At 48.4% G+C, this 21895-nt stretch overlaps 1 protein-coding gene across 1 annotated transcript; it reads left to right on the top strand.

Moving 5' to 3' along the window:
• The first annotated feature begins 3975 nt into the window (after positions 1–3975).
• On the top strand, positions 3976–21717 carry SLC17A9 (solute carrier family 17 member 9). Its single transcript, XM_065645851.1, has 13 exons — positions 3976–4073; positions 11587–11784; positions 13658–13797; positions 14419–14518; positions 15285–15415; positions 16214–16310; positions 16842–16938; positions 19147–19234; positions 19544–19578; positions 20138–20253; positions 20733–20788; positions 21352–21381; positions 21489–21717. Exons 1-13 carry the CDS (start codon positions 3976–3978, stop codon positions 21650–21652), a joined length of 1350 nt encoding a protein of 449 aa, XP_065501923.1. The 3' UTR covers positions 21653–21717.
• Positions 21718–21895: the final 178 nt, after the last annotated feature.

Genomic DNA, 21895 nt, shown 5'->3' with positions numbered 1-21895 from the left:
TGCTTTAGTGTAAAAATACGTATTTTGTTCCACTTAATTTAGAACAAGATGAAAATAACTTTTGTAAGAAGATCTGTTCCCAACTCAATGGTGGCAAACCAATCCAGTAATTAAACGTGGTGCACTACGCTCATTCCTCCCCCAACCTTCCCTTTGTTGGAAGCAAATACGATCTTTTCCATTAATGCTGTGGAGATGAAGAAGTTGGGTTGTAAATATCCCATGTTAGATGCCTCTGCAGAAAGGCTGTGTATCAGGTGTGTTTTGATTAGGCTACAAATGTGCTTTTCCAAAACCTGTCGCCTCCCCAATAACTGTCACCTTTGCTGTTCCCATGTTTCTTTTCTGCCTGCCAAATCTGAGCTAAACTGTGGTTGCTTCTGTTGTACAGAGGAGTCAGTTGGGAAGGGTGGGAGATACTGGGTTTCCATGAAGGTGAAGTACTGGTGATACTTCCTGAGAAATACTGAACTGTTTCATTCCATAGAGCTGGAAAAACAGAGGCTGCTGCACAGGAACCAACAGCAGAATTTGAAGTAAAGCTTTTCCTCTCAAGGCTTTTGAAGAGGCAAACATACACAGCTTGGAACCTGGGGAAGCACCTCTCGCTCTTTAAGGTTATTTCATTGAAACACTTTCAGCTCCTTCCACCCACACTGAAAGAAAAATGGAAACGAATGTGGAGAGCAATTACGTAGCATTGAAGATGTGTGAAATTACCCGGAAGGAATTTTGTGTGCTTTCTACTCCTTGTACACATAAGGGAAGCCATGATGTTATTCTAGGATGACTTTATTGTTTTTAATTTGTAAAATTTATGCTTTGTATGCTTGAGTATAAGCTTAAAAGCATTACTTAAAAAAAATATCCTTGACGAGTAGATGAGTGTTGCTCGACTTATTTCAAACCACTTTCTGTCCAAGTTGATTACGAAGCTTATTAAATCGAGTTGGAGCGTGATCCCTGTGTGTTGTATCTTCACGGGTGACGGGGCCACCTGCTGCCAACAGCAGCTGAAAACATCCTCACTGCAAAGAATATAAATGCATTTTTTTTGCCCCAAATCTGCCTTTAGGCTACAGCAAGTTGAGATGGGTTCCAACCTGTGCTGTGGATCTCTCATCCATCCAGAAGCATGTTACCGGTCAGTATCTGTTTCTGCTATAACGTTCTTAATGAAAAAGGACGAGCAGGTTTATCGCTGTTTTGTGAGCAACGGTGTCCCCAGCTCTGCTCATCAGCTGACAAAACACAAAGCTTGTGAATAACACCCTCCAAATGATATTTATTTCTTAATGGACATGTCCAGGTGCTAGAAACTATTTTTATTCTTTTGCTCTCCCTTCTGCCCTTCACATGTTGTTTGGGGATTCCAACAGGGTGCTACTACTCACACCCACCTGGGTCAGTTTTGGTGTGGGAGTTGCTGTCCACTGAAGACCAACTTCTCTGATAATTTGCTTGTTTTTCAGCATATCGCTGTCTGCAGTGGGTTTGCAAAGCTGCATTATTTAGTACTAGGAACCATGTGCGTTTTCTTCAGAGTGTGAACAAATTGCACTGAAGCTGCTCTTGGTGAGCGGGAGCTTTGAAGCTGCAGCTGGACCATCCTTTCAGGGACAAAAATTGTCCTTTGTGGAATGTGTGCGGGGATTTCTCCTTTCACACCCCTTTGGCCTTGATCTGTGCTTAACTTCATCAGATCTTCAAATAATACAACCATTGTCTGGATAAACTTCAATAGTAGTAAATGTCAGCTGAAATATTAACCCAATAATCTTTTGTTTGGTTTAATCTTTTGACAGATTAAACTGAACACAGAAAAAACAGAGGAGATTGTGTTCTTGCGTAAGATCGTTTTCTTTACTCAGCACCTGTCTTCTGAACCAATTCCATTTGCCATTTAATCAGCTTGGCGGGAGGTTGGCTTCTAGAAAATTATGCAGCAGTAAAAGGAACCATGTCTTTGTTTTTACCTTTTAAAATTATTTATCTGTATGTGGTGGATGTTATGTTTAAGCACTTTTTTAAACTGCAGCTATTTTTGACAGCAAAACTAGGTGCTTACGTGAGAAGTAAATTAGTCAAAGAAGCTATTAATTGAGGAGGTGATGCTGAGCAGTGCAAGGAGAGGACCTAGAAGAGTACAACAAATACAGAAAACTCCAAATTGAATGATAATTTTAACAAGTTAGTAGGAAATGTTGCAGTGTTTGTGTTGAAGGTGCTTGCATCCCACAGCAGTGAGACGTAACATAGTTCTAAGTCATACACGGGGATGAGTTAATGATTTATGAGTTAATAATGAGTTAATGATAATTTTCTGTATCTGTGATTACCTTTTCAGTTCTTTTCTGAGCATACTACACACATTTCACTTCTGTAGTTACATCAGTACTCATCTCCTACCTAGCATGAACTTCAAACATATACGCTATTTAGAAAAAAAAAAAGTTTAAAAAGTTAATATACACCCTCCACAACCAATTGAACAACGGTTCTGATTTTTGGCTGTATTTTACCATGACTTGGCTCCCTCTTCTGGAAACGGGCACAGTAGCAGAGTGAATAAAATTACTTTCTTTATAGTTTCGAGTTTCCTGTGCCAATAAAGGAAGGAAAGCCTGCAGCAGGATGAAGGTTGAGCCCTGTGGTTACTACACGTGGTTCCTCTCAGTTTCCACTTGCACCAAAGCTGGTTGGATTGTTTGTTTTCTCTGTTGGTAGCAGGTCTATGTGACTCTGATTATGCCACAGGCCTTTTGAGGTAGATCTCTTTCCTCTGAGGAAGAAATTCTGAAGCAAAGAATAAAGTCTGATTTCATGACTACAGCTCTTGTCAGCCGTGGAGACCTGGAAATTGTCTCCACAGTGTGTGAAGAACCTTTTGCTCCTTCACTCTCTAAGGTTCAGCTCAATAATACTGTCACCACTCTTGATGTAAGTGGCAAAGTGTCCAGGTTAGGAGAATGCGTGAGGTAACTAAACACCAGTCTGCTAAGGGCTCAATTGAATGAGCGTTTCCAGGCTGCTGGCTGCAGGAGGAGCAGGCAGGAGGTGCCTGCCCTGCACCTGCACACCCTGTTCGTGTTGGTGCAGCCCAGAAGCTCCGGTCCCTTTCCCAAGGGCCATGTAGGACCATGGTTGAGCTGAGCGGGAGCTCCTGCATCCTGAAGTTCTGCCATGGGGCACAGGATCACCTGAACGATGTTTTCACAAAGCTCTCTGCCTGCTCATTCATATCCCTGAAGTGAGCCACGAGACCTCTTGTTTCGGACTGAGATAACCATCATTTTAATTATCTGTTTCCATAAAGGAGTCTGATAATCTCTCTCAGATACAGCAAGGTAACAGCTCTATCCAACAGAGTTAAATCAAGCTGGAACTATACTGATTCCTATTTATTTTTTTCGTGAAATTCTTCGAGTGGGAATATCATACTGAGCTTTAATGCTTAAAAAGCAGAGACGGAGACTTTTCCGCTGGCAAACCTGTGAAAGCCAGAGGAGCAGGGGCCGCCTCACCGGCAGTGTTGCACGTTCCAGATGTCAGAAGGAGAGACCCTGCTTAGTCCTCTCTGTCAACCCCGCTCGACTTTGCCGATGGGGTTGTTAAGTATTTACCGGAGGAGAAAAAAAAAAGGAAAAGGGGAAAAACAAGGGGAAAAAAAAAGAAAAAAATAAAGAGGGAGGGGAGAATGAAAAAGAAAATAGAAAACCCACAACACCTATTCGTGGGTGTTCGGTGGAGAAACCGACCCCCGCCCGTTCATCCCCCGGCTGCCCCGGGTGCGAGGCCGCCCCGGGCCAGCGGGAGCGGGTCCCCGCGTTGCGGGCGGCCCCGGGCAGCGGCGCGGCCGCCGGGACTTCCCGGAACGGCGGCGGGAGGCGCTGACACGTGGCCGCGGCTCGGCGGGGGGAGGGAGCCCGGCGGCCGCCGCGATGTGAAGCGGCGGAGGCGGAAGGCGCTGCCCGCATGGCCGCGGGTGCCGGCGGCAGGAATGTGCCGCTGTGCAGCGCCGAGCAGCGCGACGGCATGAGGAGGGATGGCGGCGGGGACCCGTACTGGTCCAGGTAAGGCTGGAGCCGCTCCCGGGAAAAGCCGCTCCCCTCCTTGCAGCGCTCGCCCGGGACCTCCCGCATCCCCCGGCCGGTCCCTTCCCGGCCACGGGACTCCCCGCAGCCTCGGGCAGGTTTAGCCGGAGGTCCCCTCCGCCACCTCTTGATGCAGGTTCGGGATGGAGGGGGTCACGCAGCCTGAACCCTTCTCCGGAGAGGCGGTTTCGGGAGGTGCCGGGTGCTCCCCGCCGGGATGCCGCCGGTCCCAGCCCCTCCTCTGCCCCTCCGAGCGTGCAGGAGGACGGCACCGGGGACACGGACCCACCGGCCCGGGCTGTCCCCACTGCCTCACTCCGCCAACTCCACCAGAGACGGTTGAGGAAAGAGGGGAGATGCCGAATTACTGAGAAACACCCGGGAAAAAAAGTCTATTGAGCTTATTTCTGGCCTGTAGTCAGTTAAACATGCCGTTGGAACCACTATGAGGTTCTTATCGAAGAAGGATATTTGTACTGGTGATAGTAATTAATTAAGATAAAGTCTGGAATAGCAGCTGGGCAGCAGCTAGACAGCACAAACTGTTCTTCAAATGGAGGAACTGAAATAGTTAAAAACACTCTTCAGCCCAAGCTGCCCAGTTTTAACAGTAGGCGCATAAGCAAACACAGGGTGGGCTTGTGTTTGGAGCAGAGGCTACAAACCAGGGGCAGAGCTGGGAGATGTGGGGCAGTGCTGCTCCTCTCTGCCACCCTGGGAAAGTCATCCAGCACCTCACCCTCGGGATCCGCCACTTCTCCCAGCCGAGGCAGGGTGAGATGGTGATGCAGAAGTACCGTGGGGCAGCTGGAAGTGATGGTCAGAGGCTTTTCCAAACTGGGAGCCCCTGAACTTCACCGGGTCATCTCTACACTTTTGAAATTGGGTTTGGTTTAACGCTGCCACAAAGAGGAACTGACGCCTGGCAGCCACAGTGGCCTATAGCAATTAGCTGCTGGGTAAATAGAGGTTTATCGTCAATTGCTCCCTGCAGTGGTGACAGACCGATAGCTGGCGTTAAACTGCCGTCCCAAGGGAGACTTGTCCTGCAGTCAGAGACCTGCAAGTCTGATCAAACCCACGCTCATCTCAAGAGTAAGGGCGTAGATCTCAAAAGCCGACCTTTGGCACTAGGGTTGCTAGAAATTTGAATGTTTTTCCTCTAGAAAAAAATGGAATACATTTGGCCAGAATGAAACCTCCAGTTTCTCAAATCTCTTTAAAAAAAAAAAAAACGAACATCGATAACACTTTCCAAAACAAGAGGCTGTTGATGAAGACAGTCCGTTGGTCCAGACAGATGTGTTTGGAAGCGATTCTGACTATCTTAAGTGCTGCTAGTCATTGAAAGAATCTGGTTAATGCAAAGGAGCAGCCCGATAACCATATCTCCAATCAGATTATTATCTATATTGCAGTAATTGACAGAAGTTGAGGTGACGTCCCTGTTGTTTGCTGTAGATGTGTGCATGTGGTCACAGCCCTTGTTTGGAGAGGTTTTATGGAGGTTTTATGGTCTATAGACCATAATGGAAATAGACAGGGCAGCGGAGAGTGGGAATGGGAAATGGGGAGCAGAAAGGGGGAGCGATCCACCAGGTCACGTCAGCAGGTTGGTCGAGCTTTATCAAACACCTTGCTGGGTGGTTTCAAACCAATTTGGTGGACAGTTTTCGAACATCATATGCAAATAAATAGCTCTCACCATTTCCGGGTAATGAGTTATTGCCATGGAGGCAAGGTTTTGTCAAGTGGGGGAGCTGACATGGGTTCTCCTTCCGTGCTCCAATGAAAGGCAGGCCAGGCAGCCTTCCAAGATCTGTCTGCACCCTCAGTGCAAGGAGAGAGAAACGGTTATCTTGGCAGGTTTGTTCTTCTGTCTTTGTTCATGCTGCTTCTTCTTTTGTCCTCCCTTTTTTCAGCTGGCTTTTCCTCCCTCTTCCACTCTTCTTGCCCTACGTTTTATCCTGCCTCTCCAGCTGCCTTTCCCAAACTTTTCCGCAGGTTTCCAATGGCTCCATTATTACACATCTCCTCTTGCTCTGCCAAGAACAACAAGATTTCTGTTCGGGGCTTGAAAATGCCCTCATGTTTATGTAGTGCTTCTGGACATTTGAATAGCACTTTTTAATGGAGATCTTAACATGCCCAAGCAGGATCCTTCAGGCAGTAGAAGTGTGTTAGCACCTCGGGTTTAACCGGGTGAAAGACCGAAGCACTGGGAAATCTGTTTTTCACTGAAGGCTGCACACAGAGCCACGGGCAGGTCCAGCAGTAGACACGGGGATCACATTTTGGATGGTACCCCCAGGAGAGAAATAGAACATGAAGAAGTCAGCGTGTCCTGGGAAGCGAATGACTCCTGGAACTACCCTGCACCACCCAGCCTCTGGCTACACCTGAAGACGAGGGATTATTATAATCACAGTTTCTTCAAGCTCCAGAGATAAAAGCGGTTGTACCACTGGCCACAAGCTGGTCTCCAGTCTCCTGACCACACTCTGCCCAGAGCCAACGGTCACGTTGTTTTTCTGAGCTCTGTGCCCTGATCTTTTGTCAACATAATGTTGCAGCTTCAGTTGCCTTTTTTTTTTTTTTTTTTTGGTGGTTGGGTTTCTTTATTGTACAAGTTCCTCATGACCTTGCTAAGAACTTTTTTTCACGTGGAAAATGTAACCAAGGGGCACGTTTCATCCCTGGCTGATCCATGTATGCTCTCAGATCAGTGTGCAAAACACGTATGAACTTTATTATTATGTTTTCCCACCATCTCCACCTGGAATTTAACAACTATTTCCAGCTCATAGGAGTGGCTGAAATCTAATTTTATCTTTGCTTTTGCCAAAAGCAAGAAATGAAGAGAGGGAATAAACCCAGAGCCACACGTGCTGAGCACCACTTGGTTGCTCTGCGGAAGGAGTTTGTGCAGACAGGAAACCAGCAGCTTTCCCAGGAAAAAAAAGGCCAGTGTCCTCTGTGCTGCTCGCGTTGGCCGTTAGCTGGTGGGCTGGAAAAAAAAAACAAAAAACCCTCCTCTAAACTCCAAAACTGCTTTTGACAGCAACAAATCATTAGCTTGGAGCCGGTCTGCAGCATGGCAAAATCAACTCAAGGAGGGGAAAAAATACCAACAAACGTCTCTCTTGAAAAGCAGGTTAGATTTTCAAGAGAAGTAGAAATTGTTGAAAAAAACAAAGAGAAGTGAGAGGACTGTCAAACCGGGTTAAAAATAGCTACCTGGGTATTATCTGCTGGCACAGGAGTGTCTGCACGGTGCTGTGGTTACGCCACGTCAGTCAGGCCGTGGTTGTGTTGGATGTTACTGTAAATTAAAGCCACAGGCAGGTAAGCTGGAAAAGAGGTTTTCGAAGGGTGATGCTCCCATGGGAACGGGTCACGGGGAGCAGAGTGTCCCCAGGCGGGGACCACAGCACCGGCTGCCTGTGCTGGGGACATTCCCCTGGGAGGTGGCCTCGTGTTTGGGCTGCTGGGTGCCCTTGTTTGGGAGCTGGTGGCCCTGCAGCGTGGCTGGGAGCTCGGTACCACCACGGGGGCTCATCCCCATCCTGTTCATCCCGGGGTTCTTGCAGGGACGGCTGAGTGGCCGCTGCTGGTGGCTGGAATGAGCGAGCGGTCTGGGGACACAGGAGGTGGCTCCAGGTGATGTACCCTCCATGTACCTCCCACAGAGCTGGTTTTAGTGTCTTTTTACAGAAGAGAACTAAGGCAGAGATGTCCTGGGGGTGGGTGGTAATGCCCTGCCAAGGATACCTGCGCCCACCTTGGCCATGGCCAGTTCTGATGCAGGTCAGGAGCTGCAGCTCCTGGTTCTTGTCCCACTTCCAATTAAGGAAAACACCCACAAACCTCGGAGATGGCTTCTGGCCAAGAGCTGTTGCTCGGACAGACTGTTTGTAGTCTTGTTGTTTAACACAGCTCTTGTACCACCTCAAAATACCTGACGGTCCAGACTTGTGCCTTGAGGGAGATGCTGAACTGTCATCTAATTGATAGTCTAAAATCCAGCAAGTCCATGTTAACAGCGACCTGCAGTGTCTGCAAACAGACAGACCTGCAGATGGGGGAAAGGAGGGAAGCAAGTCAAGAGAAATAAAGTTGAGTAAATATTTGCTCTGTGGCATCTACCAGAGAAATTCCTCCAGCAGGAAAACATGCTGAAGATAAAGATACCCTGTGCTGCTGGCTCTCCTGCTGCGGCGGGACAGCTCGGTTTGGTTTTGCCCCTTTGGGTCTCTCAGTCGTCCTTGAAAATCAATCTTAACCACTGTGCCCTGAGCAGAGACCTGCTGGATTAGTGGGAGCTGGGTTCCAGGGGAATCACTAGACGTTTTGAAGCAAAGCTGTGACCATGCACTGCCCAGGGCTGTGTTTGGAAGAGGAGAACCAGAGGGCATCAGGCAGGGCTGCTCAAATATAGGGCTGCTGCCATGCAAAAAGCTACCCAGGAAGAGTCATTAGGGCTCAAGCTAATTATAGTCAGTCTGGGTGGTGGTTGGAGGCTGATGAAATAGGAAGTGTTTCAAGCTGCAAGGCTGCTTCGCTCAGTGAAGAGCGAGATGCAGGAGGGGATGCACCTGCAGTGCCTGTTGTGAGCAGAACGGCACGACAGGTCAGGAGAGCTCAGCCCGGGCAGCGAGGAGCTGCCGCCGTCACGCAGCTCCCAATTAAGTCAATTAGATGCGTCCAGACAAGCTCCGGTGATTCACCTGCCCCGCGGTTTGTGGGTGGCTGTCCCCTCCCGTGGAGGTTTCTGTCCCGCGTAGCTGGGGTTCGGTCAGGACGGGCACAGGGACGTGGGGATGCTCGGTGTGTTCCCATGGCTGGTGGGATGGGCACGGTGACACCGATGACACCGACGGCTGTGACTTCCTTGGGTTTAGATGTGCTTTACTCTGACTCCGTTTGGTTATCTCCAGCACAGGTTATCTCTACCTCCCTCCTCAGGGAAGCCATTAGATTTAGTTTATTAGTGCTGGTAAAGCTCTGCTTCTCAGGCGGCTGGTGTTACCTACAAAAACTGTTGTTTGATTTGTCATTATTCCTTAGTTTTTGAAGGAGAGTTTTATTTTTTCCCCTTTGTGCTAGTCAGGGTTTCTGCTGTAACCTTTGCTGTTGTTGTTTTGCACTGAGCAGAACACTGAGTCATCGGCAGCCTCTGTGATAACTGTAATTAGGAGAAAATGCATTTACAAAGCTCTTTCCTCTGATGCAAGCACATCATTGTCCTTGCAGAGAAATAATTCTTGCTGTGCTTTCAGGTGGGTGTGGGCAGCTAGTGATTACATATGACACTCATATTATTTGAGTGGATTCTCCTAGCTGGATACGCTACCTACAGAGCGAGTGGTAGCTGAAGCCATCTTTATACTCCCCACTTGTTTTGAGCATAAGTCTCTAATGATGCTTTAAACACATGGGTGGTGAGAGCCTGGCCCAGGCTGCCCAGAGAGGTGGTGGATGCCCCATCCCTGGAGACATCCCAGGCCAGGCTGGACGGGGCTCTGAGCAACCTGAGCTGGTGCAGATGTCCCTGCTCGTGGCAGGGGGGCACTGGGGGAGCTGGGAAGGTCCCTTCAACCCAAACTGTTGTGATTCTACAGGAAATGAATCTAAATGTGTAGAATGGAGTAGGAGCCAAAGAGAGTATTGAGACCATGTCACACACCCAGAGACTTATTTAGTGCTTTTGAAAAAAGAATAAAAGTCAAGTGAAAATAATTCACTGGGTTTTTGTCAAAATATCAGCTGGGATGAGGCTTGTCGAGAGAACGTCTCTGCTGGGCGATCTCTTCCCACCGCTGTGTCTCAGCCGCACTTTGCTGTCGTGCTTTTGCAAGCAGCGACGTTGCACTTTGTTTCCAGCTCTTGGGCAGGTCGGACTTGCTGCCTGGATAACGCAGTGATTAAAAAACCAAATCACCTTTGGTTTTGCAGCAAATGAAGATATGGTTGCTGCATATCTTCCTCTTGACATAAGACCGGGAGGGATTCTGAGAGTGTTTGTCTGCCAGCTCAACTGGCTGAGGCAAGTCAACCCTTGGTTACTTATTCTTCCAGCAAAGACTCGTGAGGTTTCCTAGTTCCTGTGTTATTCTGTGCATTTTCATGTGTGCAAAAATGGTTCCAACCTTCAAAGCATCAACTGAAACACTTCCAGTTCCTCCTGCCAGAGTTTGCGCCAACCTGCTTATCTGCCTCATCAGGAAACAGCAATAAATCCACCTCCAGCGGGTACAACTGCCTGACGTGGTTTACTTTTCATTGTTCCTTTGCCTCCCTCTGTGATGGGCCATTTGACACATTTATAAATGGTTTTGTGCTGTGGGGAATTAACCTACATTTATCATAATTCCAGTACAGAGAAATAACTGCTCATTTCAATGTAAGAAGTGACCCAGGTTATTTCCCATGCAGAAGATGGGGATGTTTAGTCGGGTGGAAAGCACAGAGGTTAATGCCCCGGTACAGTGAATTCTCTGTCTCTGGAGCAGAGAGAGTCTGTTTGCTCAGTGCTTTGTGCTCTGGCCTCTGGGCGTAAGAATAACCAAATACAAATAATACAAATAGTGGGTGTTCTCACTGAGCTTTTAACTCCATAATTCACGGAAAAAGAGGGACCCAGACTGACAGTAGGGCGGGAGAGTTCAGCTACACCTGGGGCCTGAAGTTTGCCGCAAAATGTGGGTCTCTGCTCCAGAAGCACATCACTGACTTGGAACAGGAGAAAATTGCCTTCCCACTGATTTCCAGCCTGTATCTTTTGCAGGAGCACTTTTCTTGGGGCTGAGTACTCATGCACCAAAAAATGTATTCTGTTAACTTATTATTACTCATCTTAAACTTCTTATCAGGCCAGGCTGGATTATCTTGCTCATCTCTCTGGGATATTCAACCCCCTCATGTCTTGTCTCTCACTAGACAATTCCTGCATCTCCCTCCTCTTTAGGAAGGGCAACACATGCCGCTTCTCTTGGGGAATGGGTAGGAACGCCAAATAACAAATGTTTGCTGCAAGAATGGTGTGTCTCACGCAAATGCTTCCAACCTCATGCACTGACCTTTCCTTTGTTATTCTTATCTTTTAAGGAACAGTTTCTAAAGCTTTTGTTTGGAGAAAAAAATAGCAAATAAACCAGGTTTTTCCCCTGCCTTTGCGTTGTTTTGCAGTCAACATTGTCTGAGCAGCCCATGCCACCTTGCAGCCTACGGACAGACATCATTTTACTGCTGGGGTTGAATAATGTTTGGGATGAAAGTTAGAATCTATGATTCCTTGATAAAAGTCACCAGACGCGATGTGCCCTGTGTCAGAACAACTGTGCCACAGGGGGATTGCACTGACCTTTATTTAATCAAGACTTGTTGCAGCTTTTGAGCAAACCAGTCTGACCAGCAAGTCCTCACTGTGCGTGGATCTACCAGGCAGACCATTCCCTCTGCCCTGTTCCCATCCTCCTCTCCATCCTTGCAGGCCCGAGTCCCGTGTCTGGATGGTGATGCTGCTGCTGGGGACGTGCCTGCTGTACTGCACCCGCGTCACCGTCCCCATCTGCGCCATCGCCCTGAGCACCCACTTCGACTGGGACAAGAAGCAGTCCGGCATCGTGCTCAGCAGCTTCTTCTGGGGCTACTGCTTGACACAGATTATCGGGGGACACATCAGTGATCAGTACTGGAAATTATTCTCATGTTTTGTTTGTTGTTTTTTTTTTTTTTTCCCTCTGCTCAGCGTTTTTTTCAGGGGCTGGAGCACAAGTGTGATGGGAGCGGCTGAGGGAGCTGGGGGTTCAGCCTGGAGAACAGGAGCTGAGGGGAGACCTCCTGATCTCTGACCTGCCTGAAAGGAGCTTGGAGCCAGGGGGGATCGGGCTCTGCTCCCCAGGAACAAGCGCCAGGACCAGAGGGAACGGCCTCAAGTTGCGCCAGGGGAGGTTGAGGTTGGATCTGGGGAGCAATTTCTTCCCCAAAGGGCTGTGGGGCATTGGAACAGGCTGCCCAGGGCAGTGGTGGAGTCACCATCCCTGGAGGGGTTGGACAGATAGAGATGAAGTTCTGAGGGACACGGGTTAGTGACAGTGTTGGGTTATGGTTGGACGCAATGACCTGGAGGGTCTCTTCCAACCAAAACCATTCTATGATTCTATGAAATGACACTTCACTTGGTTTTGACCTCCAAGTTCATGTCTCAAGAATGGCTGTGAAATTTTCACCCTGGGACAGCGATGGAATGGGAGGGTGAAGCGCGTCCATGGGGAAAAGCTTTGTGGGGTTCCGCAGGTTGCTCTGAAAGCAGCTCAGGTCTCTCCATCACTCAGGGTCTGTAGCTGTGATTCAGAAAGGACACGTGTGGTTTTGACTGTCTGGTTAGATCTCTGGATATTAAAATTGGCACTATGCTTATAGAGCAGCATGTGCTGGGGGACTTTGCACAGGGACAGTTCCCACGATGGTCAAAGCCTCCGTGGTTCCTGCCAGGACAGATCTACACTCATGTTAATGGACACTTCGACCAACATAGTTTTGGTTTTTTTTTCACCTGGAAACAGTGAAGAGCGCTTTTATACCAGCCTATTTTTTTTCTGATGGAGGTTGTTTTCAGCACCGGTTCATTAATTGGAATAAAAAAAGCAAAGCCACAAGCTTACATGTAAAGATGATGAAAGAGATAGTGGGTGTCAAGCAGGCTTTATTTTAGAAATGTGATAAATGCTGATGCTCTTTGCATAGTTCATAGCTGCTGCTCACCAGGAGTGTTATTTGTCCATTAACAGACAGTTTAATCCCAGTGGTGCTGGACAGCCATTTGGAAGGGTTTATAGCTGCAATCACTAACCAGAGAAGAAAATATTTCCTTTTTGGAAGGAATACAGCTTTTTTCTATATGATCCGCACAGTCATACCTTCATTTTCAGTTCAACGCCTCCAGTTTTTCCACCCTATATTCTCATGCAATCTTTTCACAAGCAAGTGCCCATCACGGTTTCCATCGTATTTGGGAAAATCAAGTGTCTTCATTTTATCATATCAATTGAAAACGAACTTTCCCGGTTAGTTGTAATGAAAGATATGAGTAATTACCTGCTCCAGTCCCTTTCCCCAGCCACCCTGTTCTTAGTGAGGAGGGCTTTCCTATGAAATCTTTTGTGAGAAACATGTGCCTGGAAGGAGTACTTTATCCAGGCAGTGCACTATGCTATTTAATTATGTTCCTTAATAGTTCGCAAGCAAATGCCTGCAAAAATCAACAAATGTTAACAGGCAGAGCTGATGCGAAAGAACAGATGGAAGAGAAAACACTGTCATTGGCTAAGAAAAGCAGAACGGTGACAGCAGCTTGGGCTTCTCCTCCATCAGAGACTGGAGTGCACCAGTGTGGTCGTGTCCTGGGGCTGGTCTTCTCATCTGTAAGAGGAGAAGAACAGGTCTGATGGAAAGGTTGCTCTTGAAAACAGGCTGAACTGGGAAGAACACTTGAGTCTTGGCCTGGGAGGCTTTGCCCTTTTGCCCCCTGCTCATTTTTCATAGCGTGTTTTCTGTTGCAGAATAGGAGGTGAGAAGGTTCTCCTCCTCTCGGCGTCAGCCTGGGGGTTCCTCACGGTCCTCACCCCGCTGCTCACCCACCTCACTTCTGCCCATCTCGTTTTCATGACCTGCTCCAGGTTCCTCATGGGGCTGCTGCAAGGTGAGACCTGCGTCCTGGGTGTGTGTCTGTGTGTCCGTCTGCCCAGGGACCTCCTCGCATACGCAGTAAATTCAGATGCGAGTCGTGGCTGGCAGTGTGTGACCCCTTCTCCTCTGCCTCAAAACTGCCTTCACATCCAGAACTTCCATGGGAAAAGAAAGTGACATTTCTAGAGAAAGCAGCTGACAAATCATTCCCCCGTAGAGATCTCTGCCAGACAAGGGCTGCTGGCTCTGAAATCATCACTGCTCCTGCTTGATTTCCCACATTTTAAATTCCTTCAAAGCACTCGGGGAAAATTGGTCCTTGCCAAAACTTTTGGATAATTTGGGATGATTTTCCTTCTCTCTTGCTAAGGGAACCGTTGGGATAAGTGCATTGACACTGGTGGATTTTCAGTAGCAGCAGTGATGATGAAGCGGGGGCTTACGGAGAACGCACAAACAAACCTTTCATGGGGTTGAATTCACTCATTTTATTTTACATCCCTGTTATGAATTCACCAAAGGTTTTGTCGCTTTGTCTCAGTGTTTGGCTCCTGCTGGCTCTTTTAAACTTGCTTTTCATTTGCTGGTGAGAGCACAGGAGCCTGACCGCTCCTGGTCGCTCCCTCGCTCGCAGGGGCGTATTTCCCATCCCTGGCCAGTCTCCTGTCCCAGAAGGTCCGGGAGAGCGAACGAGCCTTCACCTACAGCACCGTGGGGACCGGCTCACAGTTTGGGTAAGTTCAAAAGGCTTTGAGCAGTGAGTGACAGTCTCCGGACATCACACATGATGAAATGCCGTTAAATAGTTGGAGGCAAAACTTGCAGCCCGAAGTACATGGGGATTCCTGGGTCCTTCAGGACACCGGCTGTGGCTGAGGAAGCCTCAGGCAGTTGCTGTCGTGTATGTCAAAGATTTATGGTTTGGTTTTTTTTCCTTTCTTTTCAAGCCAGGCTTTGAAGAGTGTTTGCAACTTTTAATTACTATGGGAAACAGCATGATTCAGTAGGAAGAGCAAGGGTCAGCCTGAGACTGGTCACCTGTCCTCGCTGATAAACGAGGATAATACAACGTTCCCATCCCTGCTAATCTCCATGAGAATGTCCTGTCTAGATGGAAGGGTTGCTTAAAAGCCAACTAGAAATATTACTGTGTTTAATCACTTGGTTTTCCGGTGTACTAGTTTCTTTTGCTGATATATACATTCTCTGAGATACTTTCTGCACACCAGCAACCTCATTTTCTTTCCCCGACGAGCACTTTTCAGTGCAGGACGGGTAAGCGTGGGACCCTGCAGTGATTTCTTCTGCCCAGATGAGGATCCTGAGATGTCACACAGGGAACAGGGCAGGTTGCAGAGTCACGAGGTGGCCATGCAGATGGACTCTTTAAAGTGCATTTGGTGACACGCAGCGTCCACCCCAGGGAGCATCTCCCACTGACGCCTGCAGCCCAAACGCTCTTACCCAGACCTGTAAATCCCAGTGTGGCTTCCCTTGCAGGACGCTGGTGATCGGCGGTGCAGGGTCTCTCCTCCTGGACTGGTACGGCTGGGAGAGCGTTTTCTACTTCTCTGGTTTGCTCACTTTGCTCTGGGTTTACTGTACCTGCAAGTACCTCCTGAGTGAGAAAGGTAAGTGCAGCCGCCAGCGCTCCCGAGGCTGCGGGACCCGATGGTTCCTCTCCATTATTTTCTGTAAATCCCCCATATTTCCAAGGTCATGCCTGATTTTACATAAAACCCTTTTGTTCAGATGCCTTTTATAATACACGCTGTGTCTTAACCCAAGACACTAAACCCAGAAACAAGGTTTTGAGCTCTTGCGTTGCCGATTTCCTATTTCAAGTCCCACGCTGGATTATGTTGCTGTCGAGAGCCTGATCTGACTCCTCAGTACCCTTAAGCACCAGTGAAAACACCAAACAAAGCATGATCTTCAAAGTGGATTAAGCTAAAGCAGGGCAAGATACTTATTCCAAACTAAGAGCATCTACACATAGAGCTTTTAAAAACCAGTTAATCCAGACTATCTCTTCCCAAATAGCTGTCTGGGAGTAATTCCACACATGGGGAAATCATTACACCTGGTTACAGCATTATTAGTGTGAGCACGATATAGAAGCCCAGCTCATCAGGAGCTGGTGCTGCACAAAATCCAAACCTGCTCCCTGCCCAAGGGATTTTTATTTAATTGTAACAAGAAATATAACAAGTGGGCGAAGGTGGTTGGATGGGGAAGTGTGTGGATGCAGTGGAAAAATTTTGGTCAACATAACAAGGTGTTTTCCTGAGCATTCAATGGTGGTATAGCCAAAAAGCAAGGGTTAGAAGGAGATTAAAGGTGATTGTATAGTGGTCTCTCAGGGCTCCCTCCAGCTGCAAAGAAAATGACTAATCAGAGCTTTCCTTTGGATGTTTTCTTCCCTGCAGAACTCATCATCCCCATCGATTATTTAATGAGAAGCCTCTCAATATCCAAGCAGACAAAAGTTCCCTGGAAGCAGCTGTTTAGGAAGGCACCGATATGGTAGGTAGCTGTGTTCTCATTGGTGGCAAAACATCTTTTTAATAGCCGTTGTTTTCTTTGGCATTCTGCATTTGGTACTGAAGCTCATCTGAGCACGTTCCCAAGGGCTGTTTAAAGACTAGGAGGGCGATGGGGCTGCAGGGCAGTGAGCCCATTCCTGCCTTGAATAACCACAGAGCATCTGCTGATAACAAATCCCTAGAAAACCCCAAACGACACCTCTTGGAACCAGGCAGCTCTTGCAGCACTCAAGGGACTGGTGGGAAATGCACTTGAACAATCGCTGCCGCAATTAACCTTGTCTGAACCCAGGAATGACGTCGGGCGCTGGGGGGCGAGGGCAGCGAGGGAAGGAGTGGTGCGAGCCAAAAGGAGCAGTTATCTATGAAAAAAATCTCAGGAAGCAATTGTAGTGCTGTGAGGGATTTATTTATAGCCCAGGAACTGAAATATTGGGTTGCTTGAGTGCACGTTTCCCACCCGGCATGACCTGTCACTCCTGATTATTTTCTCCCCGCTGTGTATTTCTAGGGCTGTCATCATTGCTCAGCTTTGCACGGCCAGCACGTTTTTCACTCTCCTTTCCTGGCTGCCGACTTTCTTTAAGGAAACTTTCCCCGAGTCAAAGGTAAGTTGGCTCTGAGGCATGGGCATTGCCGGTCTCCGTGCAAATGAGGTCGTGCTGGGTTCCTGGCAAAAGGCGTTGGTTGGGGAGGAAGGTGATGGCAAAGGGTCTTGGTGACGGCAGGAAGGGTTGGGAGGTTTCCCTGTAGGGTTGGGAGCTGTTACCCCCGTGCACATTAATTTGGAGATAGAATCATAGAACAGTTTGGGTTGAAGGGACCTTCCCAGCTCCCCCAGTGCCCCCCCTGCCACGAGCAGGGACATCTGCACCAGCTCAGGTTGCTCAGAGCCCCGTCCAGCCTGGCCTGGGATGTCTCCAGGGATGGTTCATCCACCACCTCTCTGGGCGACCTGGACCAGGCTCTCACCACCCTCAGTGTAAAAAATTTCTTCCTCATGTCCAGCCTGAGGTGCAAGCATCCTCCATCCAGGCAGGCAGAGGCTGGATTCCAGTCACTTCTTTAGGGATGCTGAAGTGAGGCAGAGCTGGGGCACCTTCCAGGAGAGAAGAGAGAGTTATATTTGGGGTTTAGTCTGCTTTTCTTCTCAGGGAAGGATGGTTTCCAAATGGCACAGACCTCATGACATTATTGCAAATGACCATCAACCCATTCACTCCTGAGTTTTCAAAGAGCTGCCTGTGAAAACGATAATTACCATTAAAAACTTGTGCTTCAAAAATACTAGGAAAGCTTCCTTCTCCTCAGCACAAACAATGTCCCCCTTTTTCAGAAAACTAGGCAGTACTCAGCTGGACTGAAAGCTGGTGTTCTTGTTCTCAGAAACTCAGACAATCTTTTCCACAATGCCTCTGTTTGGTTTTTATAATTTCCAGAGCTGCTTACAAATGCCTTTTCATATTACATGTATAAGGCGCTTTATGGCATACTCGATATTTATATTAAAATCGTCTCTTAAACCAGCAAACATATTGTTGTGATGAGATCTGTGCACCTCGAGTAATATGCTTGTGCAGCAGTAATTTACCATCTGTTAAGCATTATATCATGGTGCCCTTATGTAAGATGCTCTATATAGTGTTCCTGCATCTGATAATCGCTTCCTACATTTTAATAAATGGGGCTTGAGGATGCTTGATTTTAAAGGATGGGTGATGATCCTTAGTGTGGGAAACCAATGTCACCTACCGGTCAAAGTCCCTTTCTGCAGGTGAGCTGCCTCCACTGCTGCCCCAGCCCACCTGGATGGAGGTGGTGGAGGATTTCGGCTGTTGCTGCTCAGGGCGATGGGCCATAGGGATGAGACAAGAGTGGTGTGTCGAGGTTGACTTGCTGAGCAACCTCAGACACTGGAGATATTACACCACAAGTCCTATGGGCTAACATTTTCCAAAGTGGCAAAGACCCAGAGTTTCCAAGGCAATGAAAGTTGCAGGTGGGCCCTGGTACGATTTCCAGGAGCAGCTGAAAGAGGATTATTTAAACCCAAGATTATTCAGCCTTCCTGAGCATCCTGAAGCCGGGCTTCCTGCCTCCCGAGGAAGGGAGGGCTGTCTCCATGGATGGACAGGGAGGTTCAACCAGCTGAGGTGAAACCCAGCTCAACCTGCGCTGATTTCAGCTCCTCCAGGGATCTGGGCATCAAAATGCCTCTGAGCAGCTATAATCCAGATGACCAGTAATCGTCTGTGATTACAACTGCAGCAAGCTCTCTTAATTGAAAATAGACCAAAGTATGCTGCTACCCGTAATGTTACCTAATCCTGGCATTAGAAAATCCAGCTGTGTTTGCCCAGCTTCGCAGTAACGCTGCTAATGAGGTTGCAGCTGATGTCGGAAATGTTGCCGGCAGCTCTACTAACAACCCATGGGACAGAGTAGAATCTATAGCTTGCTTTCCAGGGCTCGGTGGCTCTCTGCCACATCACCTTGCTGAACAGTAAACTTTGCCACATTTAATCCCTCTTTCCCAGAGCAAACAGAGTTTTCTGCCTCCCCGCTGAATGCAAAATCACCAGGACAGAAGGAAAAACAACAAAGCTACCAAATGCCACAGCCCTGTGACGCTCCTGCCACCCTACAGACTTCGGAGTGGTGCAGGGTGTAGCTGAGAGCTTGCTGAGATCCTGCAAGAAGTCCTGATCACTTCATTTTTCTTCCCTTCTACAAATATCACAGGCTATCAAATGCAATATTTGAAAACAAACTCATCTCTGACACCAAACCTCTCTTGATTTTTCGCTCCCTTTCAGGGTTGGGTGTTTAATGTTGTCCCCTGGCTGGTTGCAATTCCCACGAGCTTGTTCAGTGGATTTCTGTCTGATCATTTAATCAACCAGGGTAAGAGCTCTTTTGGGTTTTCCTCAGCTCTTATGCGATGTGGAAGGAAGATCTGAGTGGGAGGAGGTGGGCTTTTTGGTAGGGAGAAGACCCAGCAAATAGACAAGGTGAGGTTCTGATATGAAAACGGGTTAAGTAGTGTAGGATCCAAATCCATTCATGTCCTTGGGGCTCCCTTTGATCTCAGTCACAATATCCACCTGGAGATGAAGTCTGACCCTCTGAAATCCCCTTACCCTGTGGTCTCTTGGCCACCTGAGCTCAGACCTGCTGAGCTGTGCTTAACTGCGACTCTCCTTTCTCCTCCAGGGTACAAAACCATCACCGTCCGTAAGTTCATGCAGGTGAGAGAGGTGAAGCCGCAGGAGTGACGCTGGGGCTGCTTGCTGAGCTCAGTTTGCACGGCATGTGAGACCCGGATGGAGCGGGGTTGGTGGGTTCAGGTGGAAGGAGGAAAGGTTTTGTAGCTTTGCAGATAGACTAGTGCTCAGTGTGTATGGGAAATGCAATCCGGAGGAAAAAACCTGATGGAGAAACAGCATGGGCCAACAATAACATTGAGCACGGAGATTTGTGAGTGCTCCAAAGAGGTTTTCTGTCACACGCAAAGGCCGACCACACGCTGTCAGTACAAATGACTCCCTAGACACAAGGAAATAGCAATACAAGGGCGAGCAGAAATAGAAATGCTGGGTGAGAGCACGGCGCATCCTCTGCTCTGCAGCACCGCATCCCTCTCGACACAGCTGTGGCACAGAACAGCAGGACACCAAGGGAAAAACGGCTTGAGAAGCACCTGGTGCATCCGAGCTCATGCCATTGTAAAAGGGGACAGTTTGTGAAAGAAGTTGCTTTCTTCCTTGCAGAAAATGTGCTGTGGTACTTAATTTTCCCGTCTTCCAGGTCATTGGCTCCGGTGTCTCAAGCATTTTTGCTTTATGCCTGGGCCAGACATCCAGTTTTTGCAAAGCGATAGTGTTCGCTTCCGCCTCTGTTGGACTTCAGACCTTTAACCACAGGTAAGAAGTGTGATAACACCAGGAGCTCTGACCCCACACTCGGTATTTTGGGGTTTTGGAGGAGGCTGCCTCCGTCTGACTGTCAGAGCAAGAACCGGCGCTTGTCTGAGCATCGTGTGCTGGTCCCTGCGAGGCCGATGGAGTTTAGTGCCTGCTGGATTGGGATTGATGTGGCAAACCTGTGTCATGGGGAAGGGCTGGGTGTACCAAGGGCACGTTGGACCAGGCAGGGATTAGGGAGATGAAGCGAGAGGGGAATTGCATTTCGGCCCCTCTGACCACTTTAATTTGAATCCTTTTCCTCCTCGTGCTCTACCGTGCTGCTTCACTCTCAAACCTTTTTCCTCCTTTCCTCTGACAGTGCCATTTATTGTCCAGGATCCCTTCCTTTTGTTTGACAAACTAAACTCTGTGTAAATGACGAAAAAGCAGTTGTGCTCCATTAAAGCAGCCATTTCCCCCTCTCTGTTTCTCACTAGTGGCATTTCAGTGAACGTCCAGGATCTGGCCCCCTCGTGTGCTGGCTTGCTGTTCGGTGAGGATTCCTGCGGGGTGTCGGTTGTGCTGCAGAGCTGGGGTGTGCGGGACGGGGGGAACACGGTCGTCAGAATTAAGGTTTGAGTTGCTCTGTGCAACGTCTACTTGGTATTTGCAGCCTCAGGTTCTTTCTGTGATACACCTGCCATTGCCAGGGGCAGGTAACACACCAATTTGGCTTTGATTCGCCAAATGCTTCCCTGCACCAAAGGGTGGGGACAAGGACGAGTGTCAGTTGTCCCAGCCATCGGCAAAGTATTTCGCTGTGCACAGCCTGGGCATCAGGTTGGAGCCTGGCTGAAAGCACTCATAGAATCACAGGACAGTTTGGGTTGGAAGGGACCTTCCCAGCTCCCCCAGTGCCCCCCCTGCCATGAGCAGGGACATCTGCACCAGCTCAGGTTGCTCAGAGCCCCGTCCAGCCTGGCCTGGGATGTCTCCAGGGATGGTTCATCCACCACCTCTCTGGGCAGCCTGGGCCAGGCTCTCACCACCCTCAGTGTACAAAATTTCATCTCGTGTCTGCATTTTGAATATGCAATTTCTTTCTTTTCTTCGCAGGTGTTGGGAATACAGGTGGAGCCCTCCTAGGTAAGACACCTCCCTGCAGCTCATCCTTTCCTGAGGAGTCCTCTGCTCTCCTCTCCAGGCAGGATCTGGCCCCAGAAACTTTGCATTTCTGTTTTCTCCTGTCCCAGGTGTCATTTGCGTGTACTTGGCTGGCCACCTGATTGAAATGACTGGCTCCTGGATTTCTGTTTTCAACCTGGTGGCTGCTGTTAACAGCATTGGCCTCTGTGCATTCCTCATGTTTGGAGCAGCCCAGAGGGTGGACACAGACTCTGCATATATGGACCTCTAGAGATGAGTCCAGCAAACAGCCAAAACGTCACATCTATATGTCATTGTCGCACAAGTGCCAAAGAACTTTATTTTTTTTAGGTGTTTAACAGGGAAAAAAAATATACTGAGACCAAGTACATAATGGGTCTGAGTGAAACCCATGGGAGAAAAAAAATCTAGGGTTCATTTTTTCCTCAGGGCATGGCTGATGGCCTCTAGAGCCATCCAGCTCAACATCTCCAGTGAAGATATGGCCCATGGG

This window comes from Caloenas nicobarica, chromosome 15 (assembly GCF_036013445.1).
Source record: "Caloenas nicobarica isolate bCalNic1 chromosome 15, bCalNic1.hap1, whole genome shotgun sequence".
Classification (NCBI taxonomy): domain Eukaryota; kingdom Metazoa; phylum Chordata; class Aves; order Columbiformes; family Columbidae; genus Caloenas; species Caloenas nicobarica.
This window is presented reverse-complemented; position numbering and strand designations above follow the sequence as displayed.